The sequence below is a fragment of the Rhincodon typus genome, chromosome 2 (assembly GCF_021869965.1).
Source record: "Rhincodon typus isolate 14 chromosome 2, sRhiTyp1.1, whole genome shotgun sequence".
Taxonomy (NCBI): domain Eukaryota; kingdom Metazoa; phylum Chordata; class Chondrichthyes; order Orectolobiformes; family Rhincodontidae; genus Rhincodon; species Rhincodon typus.
The window spans coordinates 16,526,778-16,543,215 of NC_063333.1; the positions used below are offsets into that span (position 1 = coordinate 16,526,778).

The 16,438-nt window shown below is 40.8% G+C and overlaps 1 protein-coding gene across 1 annotated transcript in view; it reads left to right on the forward strand.

Moving 5' to 3' along the window:
- Positions 1-16,438, forward strand: part of dpp6a (dipeptidyl-peptidase 6a) — a 656,996-nt gene that overhangs the window by 618,689 nt on the left and 21,869 nt on the right. The window contains exons 19-21 of the mRNA XM_048605902.1: positions 7,513-7,582; positions 9,533-9,727; positions 14,987-15,041. Coding sequence (XP_048461859.1) covers positions 7,513-7,582; positions 9,533-9,727; positions 14,987-15,041 — 320 coding nt within the window. The remainder of the gene's footprint in view (positions 1-7,512; positions 7,583-9,532; positions 9,728-14,986; positions 15,042-16,438) is intronic.

The following is a 16,438-nucleotide window of genomic DNA, read 5'->3' on the forward strand; positions in this document are numbered from 1 at the left end:
CCACCCCTTTACATCCCTCTCTATCATACTCCCCCACCCCTTTACATTGATTTTTATTCATTAACAGGATTAGGATGTCACTGGCCAGGCAGCATTTATTGCCCATCCCTAATTGCCCAGAGGGCAGTTGAGAGTCAACCACATTACTGGGATCACATGTAGGTCAGACCATGTGAGGATGCCAGTTTCCTTCCCTAAAGGGACATTAGTGAACCAGATTGGTTTTTCCTGACAATCAACAATGGATTCATGGTCATCATTAGATCCTTAATTCCTAATATTTTTATGGAATTCAAATTCCACCATCTGCCGTGGTGGGATTTGAACCTGGGTCCCCAGAACATTATCTGGGTGTCTGGATTAACAGTCCAGCGATAATACCACTAGGCCATCATCTCCCCATCCCTCTCGATCACGCTCCCCTGCTCCTTTACATCCCTCTCTATCGCGCCTGAATTATCTAAACCCTGGAATATTGAGCTGCCAGTTCTGCCCCTCTCTCAACCAAGTTTCTGTAATGACTACAGCATCATAGTTCCAGATAATCCAGACTCTAAGCTCATCTGCTTTACCTGTTATCCTACTTACATAGAAATAAATGCATTTCAGACTGCCAGTCCTGCCATATTCATTAACCTAGCCCTGCCTGTTCTTCCTCTTAGAAATACTTGACTTAATCTCAATCAGTGCACATGCTGACCTACAGCTCTGGTTCACCATTGTATGTCACCACCTTCTCAATCACGTTGAGCGAACCGACCTCTCCCAGAATCCTCCTCAGTCACTTCTCGCTGCCGGCCTCTGTTGGATGCTCTTCCTCCTGTTGAGCACCGGGTCCTCTGCAGTCCCCTTCTCAGTCAATGTGAGAGAGATGACTTCTCCCAGAATCCCCCTCAGTCGCTTCTCACTGCCACCCACTGTTCACTTTTCAATTCCTCCCAACTAAAACACATTCCAGAGAGGAAGAAAGATTATAAGAGAGGAAAAAAACATCCATGGCAAAGCAAGGAAGTTAGACATAATGTAAAGACAGAAACTAAGGGATACCATATAACCATCCTTGGCTAAAACATGGACAAAAGAGCTGAATTCCAGAGGTGAGGTGAGAGTGACAGCCCTTGACATCAAGGCTGCATTTAACCAAGTGTGGTATCGAGGAGCCTGAAACAAACTGGAATCAATGGCTATCAGCAGCAAATTTTCCACTGGATGGAGTCATACCTGGCAATTAGGAAGATGGTTGTGATTGTTGGTTAGTCATCTCAGTTCCAGGACATCTCTGCAGGAGTTGCTCAAGGTAGTGTCCTAGGCCTAACCACCTTCAGCTGCTTCATCAATGACAATCCTTCCATCATAAAGCTGACAGGTGCCAACTAACATTCAGGCCACATAAATGCCAAGCATTAGCCATCTCCAATAAGAAACAATCTTACCATTTCCCCGTGATAGTCACTGGTGTTACCATCACAAGTACCCCCCCCCCCTCCCCCACCATTATCAAGATCCTGGGGGCTATCATTGACCAGAAACTCAACTAGACACACCACACCTAAACACAGTGGCTACAGGAGCAGGTCAGAGGTGAGGAAATCCATGGTGAGTACCTCACCTCCTGACTTCCCAAAGCCTATCCACCATCTGCAAGTCAGGTGTGAGATGGAATACTCTCCACTTGCCTGGATGAATGCAGCTCCAACAACACTCAAGAAGCTGGATACAATCCAGGACAAAGCAGCCTGTTTGATTGGCATGACATCCGAGAACATCCATTCCCACCACTACTGATGCTTGGTAGCAGCACTGTGTACCATCTGTAAGATGCACTGCATAACTTCACCAAAGATCCTCAAGCAGCACCTTCCAAAGCCACAACCATTTCCATCGAGAAGGACAAGGGCAGCAGGTGTTTGGGTACTCCACCACGTGCAAGTTTCCCTCCAAGCCACTCACCATCCTGACTTGGAAATCTATCACTCTTCCTTCACTGTTGCTGTGTTGAAATCCTGGAATTCACTCTCAAATGGCATTGTGGGTCAACCCACTGGACTGGGACTCCAGTGGTTCAAAAAGGCAGCTCACCACCATCTTCTCAAGAGCAACTAGAGACAGGCAATAAATGCAGCCAGTGACACTGACCTCACATGATTGAGTGAATAAAAAAATTGCAAAGGCCAGTGGCAGGCTGGAATATTGAGAAACTTTTAAAGATCAACAGAAGGTTACTAGAAATGTAATAAAAACCGCAAAAGTAAATTGTGAAAGAAAACTAGTGCAAGCTATAAAAACGGATAACAAAAGCTTCTGTAACTATATAAAAGGGAAGAGAGTAGCTAAGGTGAAAACTATAGTTGGTCATAAGGACAGGTGTAGACCATTCCGCCCCTCAAGCTTGTTCTACCATTTAATGAGACCATGACTGATCTGCAGTCAAACACCCATCTACTTGCCTTTGGCCCATATCCTTTATACATTTGCTTAACAAAAATTTATCTGTCTCAGATTTTAAATTAACAACTGATTCAGTATCCACTGGTCCATTGAAGAATGAGACTGTGGAGTTTATATTGCACAATACAGACATGAAGAGACTTGAGATCTGTATTTTGCCTCAGTTTTCACAGTGGAGGATAGTAGTACCATCCCAATGATAACAGGGAATGCGAAGGTTATGGAAAAATCATCATCACTAGGCAAAAAGTATCGAGCAAACAATTGGGATTGAAGGCAGACAAGTCCCCAGAGCCTGATGGCCTACATTCTAGGATGTCAAAGGAAATAGCAGCGCACATAGTGGATGCAATGGCTATAATACTCCAAAATTCCTTGAATGCAGGAAATGTTCCAATGGATTGGAAAAATGTTAAAATTCAAAAAGGGACAGAGGCAGAAAGTAGGAAACTGTAAACCAGTTAGTTTAACATCTGTCATTGAGAAATTGTTAGAAGTTAAGGAAGTCATAACAAGACATTTGGAAAGTTGAAACATGACCCTTTGGGGTCAGCATGGTTTTATGAAGAGTAAATTATGTTTGATTATTTTGCTAGAAAGCTGTGGACGCCAATACATTGAGTAAATTTAAGGAGGGAATAGACATATTTTTAATTATTAACGAGTGGAAGAGTTATGGAGAATGGATGGGAAAGCGGAGTGAGATCAGCCATGATCGTATTGAATGGTAGAGCAGGCTCAAGGGGCCAAATGGCTTATTTTTGCTCCAGTTGTTATATTCTTATGGTTTTATGAAAGACTTTTGGTAGTTTCTATCATAAAGTCATTGAGATGTACAGCAGAGAGGCAGACCCTTCAGCCCTACTCATCCATGCCGACCAGATATCATAAATTAATCCAGTCCCATTTGCCAGCATTTGGCCCATATCTGTCTAAACCCTTCCTATTCATATACCCATCCAGATACCTTTTAAATGTTGTAATTATACCAGCCTCCACCACTTCCTCTGGCAGTTCATTCCATACACACACCACCCACTGCATGGAAATTGCCCCTTAGGTCCCTTTTAAATCTTTCCCCTCTCATCTTAAAATAGACATTAGTTTATGCAGCACAAGAGCTGCTCCTGATGTGGCACCATTTGGAAACCTGACCTTCATATTATTCTCAGGATAGCTACTTTATGTTTAGGAGGCAGTTTAGTCTCTCAGCACTTGTTTCCCGCAAAGTGAGATTAATGTAAACAACTTCCACAAAACAAGCTGCCAATGCCACACTGTGTTTCATTTCAAGGTGGGCTGGTTGAAGAGAAAACAAAAAAATCAAGAACCGTCTTCAGGCTTAGGCTTAGAACTAACATGATTTATTATATATTGCTCAGAAGTCACACAACACCAGGTTATCGTGACATTTCACCTGATGGAGAGGCTACACTACGAAAGCTTGTGATTTCAAATAAACCTGTTGGACTATAACCAGGTGTCATGTGACTTATGACTTTGTCCACCCCAGTCCAACACCAGCACCTGCACACCATATTATATATTAATACTAAATACTGCTATACACAGTAATCATAGATATCCCAGACTCTGATCTTATTATTATTAGGTAATATCTATTCACAGATGCATACAGCATGGAAACAGATCCTTCGGTCCAACCAGTCGATGCTGACTATAATCCCAAACTAAACTAGTCCCACCTGCCTGTTCCTAGCCCATAGCCCTCCAGATGTTTCTTATTCATGTACTTATCCAAATATCTTTTAAATGTTGTAACTGCACCTGCATCCACCACTTCCTCTGGAATCACTCTCTGTTAAAAAGTTGCACCTCATGTCTTTTTTAAATCTTTCTCCTCTCACCTCAAAAATATGCCCCTAGACTTGAAACCCCTATCGTAATGTAAAAACCTGCCGTTCGCCTTATCTGTACCCTTCATGATTTTATAAACCTCTGTAAGGTCACCTGTCAACCTCTACGCTCCAGTGATAAAAGTCCCAACCTATCCAGACTCTCCTAACTCAAACGCTCGATTCCCAGCAACATCCTGGTAGATACTTTCTGAACCCTCTCCAACTTAATAATATCCTTCCTACAACAGGACAATCAGAATTGGGCACAATACTTATCCTCTTTATATGTCCATGTCCATGTGATCTCACTGTCTTCCACAAGAGAGAGAATTCTACCTACTATGTCCTATTCATGCTCAGTCATGTGCAGTTCTGTGACAGAAGGGTCCTGAAGCTCTTGCTTAAGTCAATTGAAAATTGCTGATCTGAACTCAATGGTTGTTGGACAAAGTGTAGTGATTGGAACCATGGCCAGGTGGTTCCATTGACTGTGAGATCCTTGATCGGGGTTGTTAACCTGGGCCAATCAGGGAGCCCTGGCTGAAAGATATGAACAGGAGTATCAGAACATCTCGTCAGTCTGTGGACTGGCCTTGAGCTGGCTACTCAGAGCCCATGTACTGTCCTCATATAATAAAGAGTGACTTGGTGACAGGATACCAGCCTCCATGCAGTTATTTCACTAAGATATCACTTTTACAGAACCAAAGCATGTAAATTGAGTTAATATATGGTGATACAGGTGTGAGAGGCTGAATAGTCAACTGCTATTTCCAGGCGTTCATAAAATCTAAGCCAGTGGTGAGACAGAAAGAAACTAAGACATATACTTTTTCTTTATGGAGAGAGTGAATTGACTTGCTCAGTTTTAACAGTCTCATACCTCATCTCTTCCCCACTCCACTCGTTGCAGCTGTTTCCAATTTTTATGTGCTCAAAGATAAATAATATCCACCAGCTGTTTCTCTTAACCTTAACAAAGACATCAACAAGCTTCAACAACATGATTGACCAGTCATAAATATCAGGCCCCTATTCTAATTAGGAGAGTTGACCTTTGCATTTGGATGTGCTCCATGGATGCCTTAAATGCATTTTTTTCTCAAACTAGACTTTGGAAATGCGAACAGAATATTAGAGAACTTCTATTGTTCCATGAAAATTGTTTTTTGTCAAAAGTGTTCCTCCTGTAGGCTGTCTCTTTCAGTTCCAGGTCATTGCAAAGAAAAAACTTAAAGAGAAAGCACATTCATGGTACACTGACACTAGGTCAAGCACTCAAAATATTTTAGATTTCAAAATATATTTCAAAATATAATATCAAAGATTTTATTTTTCAAAAGTAACAGAGAAAATTGATGAGCAGAATGTGTATTGTGTATTTGGAGTTTTAAGAAAAGTTTTAGAGCCACATAAAATATTCCTTGAGTGGGTGCAGAGGAGATTTCCTAGAATGGTTCCAGGGATGAGGGATTTTAGGGACCAGGTTAAGTTGGAGAAAAGGAGATTGAAGAGTGTTTGGTGGAGGTATTCAAGTTTTTAACAGGTTTTATGTAAGGTAGACAAAGAAAAGCATCCCGTTCACTGACAGTACCAGCACTAGAAAACACAGAGCAAAGGTTGTAGGCATGAGTTGCCAGGGAAGACTTTTTATTGCACACTAGCTCGAAAAGTCTTGGAACCCGCTGCCTACAGAAAGTGGTGGAAGTGAAGACAATTAATGACTTCGAAAGGAATTTGGAAGGGAGCTTAAAGCAAATAAACTTGCAGAACTAAAGGCATAGAGTAGGTGAATGGGACTGATTGGAAGGCTGTACAGAGAATTGGTATGGAGTCACTATGCTGAATGACCTCCTTCCATACCATAATGAGTCTGCTGTGATTCTATTGAACAATTAACATCACTTCCTCTGGGTGTAAAATGTTTTTGTGTTCATGTGCAATTTAATCGATTTCCTATGATTGTAAACTGCTTTCTCGTTAAATTTCAATTTATGTCATTCAAAACAAGTCAGGGAAATAGACTGTTAAATGCTCCAGCAAGTTGGTGATCTAAGTTGTGAAACTAAGATTGACAACTAGTAATGCTAATGCAAACTTCACTAAAATGCACATGGAAAACTGCGGCGTGTAAAATAAATTTGATATGTGGTGTTTGTAGTATCAGGTGTCTGGTATTGAATAATATTGATTGTAGATCAGTAGTTAGATGGTCCTTTCGTGCATGTGCTCAGCTTGTGATGGAAGTCAAATTTCTTCTAAAATAAGAAACTAAAAAAGCTACAAATGCTAGAAATCTGAAACAAAAACAGAAATTGCTGGAAAAGCTTAGCAGGTCTGGCAGCATCTGGGGCGAGAAGTCAGAGTTTGCGTTTCTGGTCCAGTGACCCTTCTTCACAACAGGGTCTGTTTAATTTGTTCACACATCAGCCCACCTCGTGAACAAATTCCCATGAGACTCTACAAATCATCTCTCCCAATTCTTTTAAAATAAATTACCATAACTACAACAATGCATACAAGTTAATCATTAAACCCCTGCAGACACTCATATGCCACTCATTCAAAATTACAAAATAAATGATGTTAAAATGTATAGAAATCATGCACCTTACATCACAGTATGATTTTTTTAATTCTGTTTCACACTGAGTAGTAAACACAGATCTTAGGAGGTTTAGATAGAGTAGTAGGGTAAAATGCAAGAATCATTTAAAAAACGTTAGGATAGCTTGTAAGGAGAATCAAATTGATGAGCTGTAATGGGCTGAATGGCCTTTTTCCGATGTATACATTTTATGATTTGAGGCAATGCAAAGAAATTGGTTTTGGGCACAAATGTGACACAATAACAAATATCAGCGTGGATTAAAAAAGCATCTTTAACAGAAAAACGTTCCAAGGCATTTTAACAGAGCTTTCCAGAGTAAAATATGATACTGGTCCATCAGATTTGTAAACTTTGTAAGGAGTTTCCAGGGTAGATTGGTCGACTTTACAAATCTGAACTACTCCCGTTACAATGCAAGGAGCTTTTCAGTATTGTATAGTTTTCTTCATTGCTTTTTTCCCTGACTATTGTCATGGAAATACATGAAATGCCAAGAGATGTGCAATATTTTTCCAACTGTAGTAGTCTCAGTGAAATGTTTTACTCTTCAGGCATTGTTAACATTAATGTGACTGCAACTTTAATGTTTTTCAGCACTGAAAATGCAAATTATGAAGCCAGCAGCATTCTCAAATAAGTCCCGATACCCTTTGTTACTTATTGTGTGAGTATTATTTTAAACTTACGGTCAGAATGATGTTTAGCGATGAAAACATTTTAATTCTCCCAGTTATTGTATTCTGTACTCATTTATTTAGATGCCTACTTTTCCTTTACATATTAAATAGGAAAAATGGTCCAATGGTTCATCACTATTTTTCCTCAAATTATTTCTGAGTCTGTTGTAAGCTAATTAACAGAGATTGATTGCGGTGATTACTCAAAAACATTATTATCTTTCCAACATGCAACTTCCAGGGTCGTCGATGATGAACCCAATAGATTGTTGGTATTTTCTTCATCCTACAATTCCTATGTAGTTTAATTGTACGGAAGGGAGTGGTATTTTTATGGTAAAAACCAAAAGAACTGCGGATGCTGTAAATCAGGAACAAAAACAAAGTTGCTGGAAAAGCTCAGCAGGTCTGGCAGCATCTGTGGAGGAGAAAACAGAGTTAACGTTTCGGGTCTGGTGACCCTTCCTCAGAACTGGTGGTATTTTTTGTGGTATTTTTATGATGCTTGACCAATTCAATGCTTTATGCACAAAACGACAACTATCAAAAATACTTGGATTAAAGTACAGACTCCTATTATGTGAAGTTACTTTTGGGGACAGAGGGACTGTTATCCAGGTGCAACTATGCTCGATTCAACCCAGTAGAAGCAGTGACTCAGATCATCAGTTGACCTGTTTTATTTAATAACATTAATTGAGGGAGGAATGTTGACAGGCTACTGGGCAGCTGGTATTGTAGGATGATAAATGATATTGAAGGTATATCTCTATTTAAAAAAAATCCCTGCAATTAATTCATTGCCTGGAATTTATGCAGTTCTGCCAATCAGATTTAGATCAAGGTTGTATGAGCTTCTTTCACCATGGGACTGCTGTAACCTCCTAGTTCCTCTCCATCCTGACTTGGGAACATGTACTGTCATTCCTTTATTGATACTAGGACAAAAGCCTGAAGCTACCTACTGCAAAACACTGTGGTTGTCCCTACACCGTACAAACTGATGCAGTGCAAGGTGAAGGTTCTCCAATGCATTCTTGAGGGTGACTAGCAATAGGCAATAAATTCTGGCCTTGTCAGTGAGACTCACATTGCAAAAATGAATAATAAAATATGTGTAACTGGTCTGAATGCTATTGCAGTGCTCAGGCTTAAATTTAAAAAAAGATTTATCATGGAGTCTATGCCTTTGTGTTGAAAATTTAAAATAGAAAGGTGATTAATAATACTTTAGAGCCTCCTAAATATAACAGCTTCCAGTTTAAGCAGGTTGCTGATTGCATTGAAATAATATGCAGCTTAATGTGAATGTGTTAACTAGAGTGTAAAACAACTCCCAGAGGAAATTAAGCCCTATGCCCCATTACCTCAGCATTTAATTTGAGGTACATGTAACATTCAGCACCGAAGGAGATAGATGAGCAGCATCTTGAGACATTTTTATATTGGGAGCTATATTTTGGCGTTTGTGAGATCGGCATCCTTGTGACAGTTCCATGATCACATGTAATTCCATTATTGCAAAGGGATGTTCATAGGTTTTTCATTTTGTTGTTGATATAAGGAAGCTGGACTAAACAGTATAAACACCAGGAACTAATTCCTGGATCATGCACAATTGGAATTAAAGCAATAATAGTGTACCAGTGACAATAGACCTTTCTTTCAGCTGTTTAGCTGTATTGGCATTGAATTATACAGCGCTGAAGGAGGCTATTTGCCAATTGAACCTGTACCAGTGCTATCCAATTAATCGAATTCCCATCATACATTTTTTTCCTGCAAATGTTTCCCCAAGTAATTCACTTGTGAAAATTAATATTGATTATACTTTCTGTGCCTTATCTTTCAGGCAGTATATTCATGATCCTAACAACACTTTGCATAAAAGTAATAACCACAACTGGTGAATGAATTTGTCTTTTCCTTACTTCCAGTGGTGATAGTCCTGGTAGCCAGATTGTCACAGAGCAATTCCAAGTAGATTGGGCAACTGTGCTAGTGAGTTCATTCAACACCATTGTGGTAAAATTCGATGGTCGTGGCAGTGGTTTCCAAGGCACTAAACTGCTGTACGAAATAAAGAGAAATCTGGGCATAGTGGAAGTAAAGGATCAAATAGATGCACTGAAGTAAGTACCTTTCAATGCGGTACACTTTTGAGTTAAATAACCATTTATACCAAAGATTATCTCAGATTGTTCTTTCATGTAACCTGATCATTGATTTTGCTGTTAATGCCTGAGTTTGGTGGTGAGCTGAGGTTTGTAAATTTTGCCTGGGTACCTGATGCCTGAGTCTTGCGATCCAGTGTGTAGTGCCCTACCTCTGAACTAGAAGCTCTGGGTTCAAGACCCACTACGTGGCTTGATCACTCCACAGTTTGATGAACATTTATAGTGTGCATACAGGACATGGCCAAACAGATTGAGTATCCACTTACAAATGGCTTGTTAGTACGGAACACAAACATTGCTAAGAATGGATAGAGAGTCAAAGATTTTCTGATTGTCGTATGATTGAATTCTGCACTTAGTTTGACAAAGGGGAATGTTTTAACATAAGTAAGAGTGGCTATGAGGATGTGAAGACAGAGCTGGCTAAAGTCAACTGGGAAACTAGGTTTCGGTCAGCAGAAAGTACAATGGCAGATATTTAAGGAAATATTTCAGAATATTCAGAAAATATACATTCCAGTGAGAAAAAGTAGATCTTAAGGGGAACCATGCACCTTCCCAGATGCAAGTGTTTCTGATGCCCATGCACAGCAGTAATTTCTGGAACCACAAATCAATGCTGCGAACAGTGTGCTGATGCTAATTGCCATGCATGGAAGCTTGGCGTATCTGCACACGTGCGCAGCCATGCAGCTTACAGGGAATGTTACTTCCATGGCTAATTAAGGAAGTTTAAGATAGTATCAAATGGAAAAAGAAAAAGGCATTATACTACAAAGACGAGTGACAGGTCAGAAGAATTGAGAAAATACAAAGAATAGCAAAGAATAACAAAATGTTTAATAAGGAAGGGGAAATTAGAGTATGAGAGAAAGCCTGCTTGAAATACAAATAAACGTAGTAAGAGTTCCTACAGGTATTTAAAAAGGAAAAGTGTAATTAAAGTGTGTGTTGCTGCTCTAGAGAGAGAGTCTGGGTGATGAATAACAAAAAAACAGGGAAATGGCAGGTGATTTAAGTATGCATTTTGCATCAGCCTTCACTGTAGAGGATGCAAGTAGCATCCCAGAAATAATTGTGCATCAAATTGTGAAAGGGAGACAATTTCAATGCCAGGGAAAGAATGCTGAGAGAATTAATTGAACTAAAATCAGACAAGTCTCCTAGCTTTGAGGGAGTCATTCAAGGGGCTGTTAAAAGTTGCTGGGGTAATTGATTGATTTTGATTTTCCAGTATTCCCTAGATTCTGTCTAAAATAGTTAAAACTCTTGCCAACTGAAGTATTCTATTAAAGACGGAGTTGAATTTCTGGTATAATCAGGCACAGGAGAGACAGACGGGTTTAGACAACATAGCTAAAGAGTATTAGCATGCAGGGTAGTCTGACTTTAAGTGACTATGGTCAAGAAGTCAGAGATACCTATGTTTGATGGAGTTTACTTAATTTTATGTGAGAGTTGGAAGAGATTTGAAGGAGCATTCTTGCTGGCAGTAAAGAAAACTGAAGGAATCTTAGACTAAGAATCACCAACATAGAATCCAGAACAATGTATTCATCTTCCAAAATTAGAATTAACTGGAAAAATAATCATCAGGTCTGGCAGCATCTGTGGAGAGAAAGCAGAGTTATTGTTCCAGGTCCAATAACCCTTCTTCAGAACTGTTTTTTTTTAAAGTAATCTTCCAAGTTTTCATAGATACCTGACTTGATATCTTTTGAGTGTATGTTTAATGGATATAGAAAGAATGTGGAATTAAGACATCAGGGCAGGACTTACACACTTAATGGTGAGGTCCTGAAGACTGTTGCCAAATAAAGAGACCTTGGGGGGTGCAAGTGCATTGCTCCTTGAAAGTGGAGTCACAGGTAGATAGGATAGTGAAGAAGGCAGTTGGTACCCTTGCCTGTATTGGTCAGTGCATTGAGTATAGGAGTTGGGAGGTCATGTTGTAGCTGTACAGGACATTGGTTAGGCCATTTTTGGAATATTGCATTCAATTCAGGTCTCCCTGCTATAGGAAGGATGTTGTTAAACTTGAAAGGGTTCAGAAAAGATTTACAAAGATGTTGCCAGGGTTGGAGGGTTTGAGCTATAGGGAGAGGCTGAATAGGCTGGGGCTATTTTCCCTGGAGCATCGGAGGCTGAGGAGTGACCTTATAGAAGTTCATAAAATCACGAGGGGTATGGATAGAGTGAATAGCCAACATCTTTTCCCCAAGGTAGGAGAATTCAAAACTAGAGGGCATAGGTTTAAATTGAGAGCTTAAAGATATAACAAGGAGGAAAGGGGCTTTTTTTTTCATGCAGATGGTAGTGTATGTAAGGAATAAGCTCCTAGAAGAAGTGGTGGGGTCTGGTATAATTGCAATACTTAAAAAGCATCTGGATGGGTACATGAATAGGAAGCGTTTAGAGGGATATGGGCCAAATGCTGGCAAATGGGATTAGATTTATTTGGGATATCTGGTTGGCATGGGTGAATTGGACTGAAAGGTTTGTTTCTGTGCTGTACGTTTCTATGACTATTGATTTGTTGTATAATTAAGATGATAAGGTCTAGGAGCAGAAATAAGCTATTCAGCCCTTTTAATTTGTTCCACTATTCAATGACTAATTTGGTAATCTTCAACTCCAATTTCTTGCCTTTTCCCTACAACCCTTGATTCCCTTAATGTTTAAAAATCTGTCTTTCTCAGCCTTAAATATACCTATTGACACAGTCTCAACAGCCCTCTGCTGTAAAGAATTCCATAGATTCGCCATCTTCTGAGAGAAGAAATCCCCTTACATGTGTGACTCACTTATCCTGAGATTATACCCTCCGGTGCTAGACTCTCCCAAAAAACAATGTCTCTGCATCTACTCTGTCAGGTCCCATAAGAAGTGTTGTGTGTTTCAATGAGTTCACCTCTCATTCTGCTAAACTCTGATGAGTACAGGCCCAACATATTTGACATCTCCTCATAAGTCCCTCCATATCTGCTATCAGCCTGGTGAACTATCACTGGACTGCCTCCAATGCTAGTATATCTTCCATTAGGCGAGGAATTCACAGTATTCCAGTTAAGGACTGACGAGTGCCTTGTGTAGTTTTAGTAAAACCTATTTACTTCTATATTCTAAGATAGTAAGAGCTACAGATGCTGGAGTCAGAGACAATACAGTTGGGGGAACTGGGGGAACACAGCAGGCCAGGCAACATCAGAGGAGCAGGAAAGCTGATGTTTTGGGTATTTTAAATTTCGTATTAAATTTTGTATTAGAAGAAGAATCATGTAGAGAAGAAGGGCCTTTCTGAAGAAGGGTCCCGACCTGAAATGTCAGCTTTCCTGCTCCTCTGATGCTGCCTGGCCAGCTGTTTTCCTCCTGCTCCACACTATGTTATTTCTATATTCTATTCCCTTTGAAATAGAGGCTTTGAAATTGTGTTCCCTATTAATTTCTGAGTCTGGATGTTAGCTTTTTGTGACACATGCACTAGGACCGCCAAATCCCTCTGTGCTGCTATTTTCCATTTAAACAATCTTCTATACCTCCTACCAAAGTGCATAGCCTCACATTTTCCCACCTTATATTCCATGTGCTAAGATTTTGCCCACTCACCTAACCTGTGGGTCTGGGTGGGATTAACTTCGGAGGTACGGTGTGGACGCAATGGGCTGAATGGCCTGTTTCCACAGTGTAGGAATTCTGTGATTCTAAGTATATGTTCCGGTGAGAAAAAGTAGGTCTTAATGCAGAGCTCTTTGTGTTAGCCTCACCACTTGCCTTCCCATCTATTTTTTGTGTCATCCACAAGCTTGGCAGAAGTCATAGAATTCCTGTGGAAACAGGCCCTTCGGCCCAACAAGTTAACACCAACCCTCAGACCATCCCACCCACACCCATCCCCCTGGAACCCACCTAATCTGCACATCCCTGAACACTGTGGGGCAATTTAGCATGGCCAACCCACCCAGCCTGCACATCTTTGGACTGTGGGAGTAAACCGGAGCACCTGGAGGAAACCCGCGCAGACACAGGGAGAATGTGCAAACTCCACACAGACAGTTGCCCAAGGGTGGAATCGAAGCCGGGTCCCTTGTGCTGTGAGGCACCTGTGCTAACCACTGAGCCACTGTGCCACCTATTCACTTTTCTCTTTTCTCATCCATGTTGTTAATATATATTGCAAACAGTTGTGGCCTCAGCACATTTTGCTGTGGCACACCATATACCGAAAATGCCCCCTTTATCCCAACACTCTGTCTTCTTGACAGATTACTTAACTAATCTTTTATCCATGCTAATATATTACCTCCAGCACCATGGGATCTTACCTTATTAAGCAGCCCAATGTGTGGTACCCTACTTAGTGCCTTCTAAAATTTCCAATATATCATGTCCACAACTTCTCCTATACTGATGCTGCTTGTTAATCTTCTCGAAGAATTCTAGTAAATTTGTCAGGCGTCATTTCCCTTTCATGAAGCCACGCTGAATCAGCGAGATCATTGTGCACATTTCTAAATGCTTTTCCATTACATTCTTTATAATATAGTGGAAGTCTTTAAAATCATGAAGGCTCTGGAGATAAAAAGAAACTGTTATCTTAGTGAAAGAATTGAGAACCCAGAGGGCACAGGTTTAATGCAATTGACAAATGTAATAGCAGTGATGTGAGGAAAAACACAGCTAGTGATTAGAGTCTGGAATGCTGTGCCTGAGAGGGTGATGGAGACAGGTTCAATCTAGACATTCAAAAAGCAATTATCAGAAAAAGAAATATGTTACAGGGGTTATGAAGAGAAGCCAAGGGTGTGGCACTGGGTAGATTACACCTTCAGAGGGTCAGCACAGACACCATGGGCATTGCAATCATTCTGTGATTCTATAATGGAATTTATCAACCCCAGGGCACCGTTGCTGATCCCATTGAGCTTTGGAGGGTAATAATCTATGAAACTGTGGTTTCCTTATGTATTTCTTCCAATACCGTGAGGGTAAAATCAGCCATTGCCAGAGAGTTCTCTAAATCTCTGAACCTATTATTTTCTCCATGGCTTTTTTTTTAAAGTTATGTTCAAACCATTGAGTTTATCTCAAAGCCTTATTTCGCATCTTTCTTGTACTGCTGTTATTTTATGCAACTCAGAAAGTTATGACATTTGACAAAATAAAACAGGCTCTTTCAGATTTCTCAGTTTGATCTGTTCTGTGTTTCCATTTCAGGAGCCTCCTGAAGGAAGATTACATTGACCCAAACAGAGTTGGTGTTTTTGGGGAGGTAATGTATTTATCAGACTGTTTTTAATATATATTTTCTTCATCAAATTTTGATGTGTATCCAGGAGCTGGAAAAGCACGTTTCTTAGTTCTACAGCACTCCTGACACCTGTCCTACCCCTCCCCACCTCACCCACCCTCTCTGGCACTAATCAGAGATTACTGCCAGTAATGCAGCCAGCCCATTATTTACTTGCTGTCAAAGGAAAAGCAGCTGAAGGCATGTTAGGCGTGTGTGTGTGTGTGTGTGTGTGTGTGTGTGTGTGTGTGTGTCTAAGGGTGTGTGGGTGTTAGAGAGTGTATGTATGTGTGTGTTTGAGATAGAATGTGTGTGTGTGTGAGAGAGAGAGAGAGAGACTGTGTGGATATGTGTGTTGTGGCCATATAGCTATACTATGTAGCATTGGGGAATTCCTACCACTCAGGGGAGTCTTCTGTCTCGTCCATGATCCCTAAAAGGCACATCAGCTGCTGCCGAACAAATCAGCTTTATAGGAGCGTCCCCTTGTGAATGAAGATTGCTGCTGATAGAATGAATTTTAATGCTGTTCTCTGAAATCGTATATACAATGGTGGGGGGAGCATTAAATCTCTACGGGTGGTCAAGGAAGCCTCCTGCATCCTATGATGGAGTCTCCCCACATACAACCTGTGCTCCCGAGCCGCCAGTGTTTTCTGATGATGGAAAAGTGCCTTTTGTTTCATTCATGGGATGATGGCATTGCTGGCTAGGCCAGCATTTATTGCCCATCCCAATGGGCAGTAAAGAGTCAAATACATGGCTGTGTGTCTGGAGTCACATGTCAGCCAGACCAGGTAAGGATGGCAATTTCCTTCCCTAAAGGGCATTAGTGAACCAGGTCGGTTTCTTTCCTGGCAATCAACAATGGGTTCATGGTCATTGTTAGACTCTTAATTCCAGATATTTTATTGAATTCAAATTCCACCATCTGCCATGGTGGGATTTGAACCCAGGTCCCCAGAATATTACCTGGGTGTCTGGATTAACAGTCCAGCAATAATACCACTAGGCCATCATTGATTTGGCAGGCTTGATTTACATGCTTTCAGGTGATGCCAGTGCCAGTTGGGTTGGAACAGGCCTGCTCACTGCTGCAGAGGGGTACAGTGGTGGTAAGGGGGAAGGGCTCTTCCTGCAGAAAGAACACTTAACTTTCCCATTCTTAAAACAAATCCTTTTCTGACCAAGAGTTCCAACAAACCCCAGGCTGGTTCTTCTGGCTGGAACCCACATGTACCCGATGATGGGCTAGTCATGTTCCTCTGAGATCTGTCCACAATGGGACTTCCTGGTATTTCAAGTCCTCAGGCCCACATGCTGCACCCCTCTCTCACTCATCCTGCTGCCATCAACTGGCTTGGAATAGGAGCTCTGCA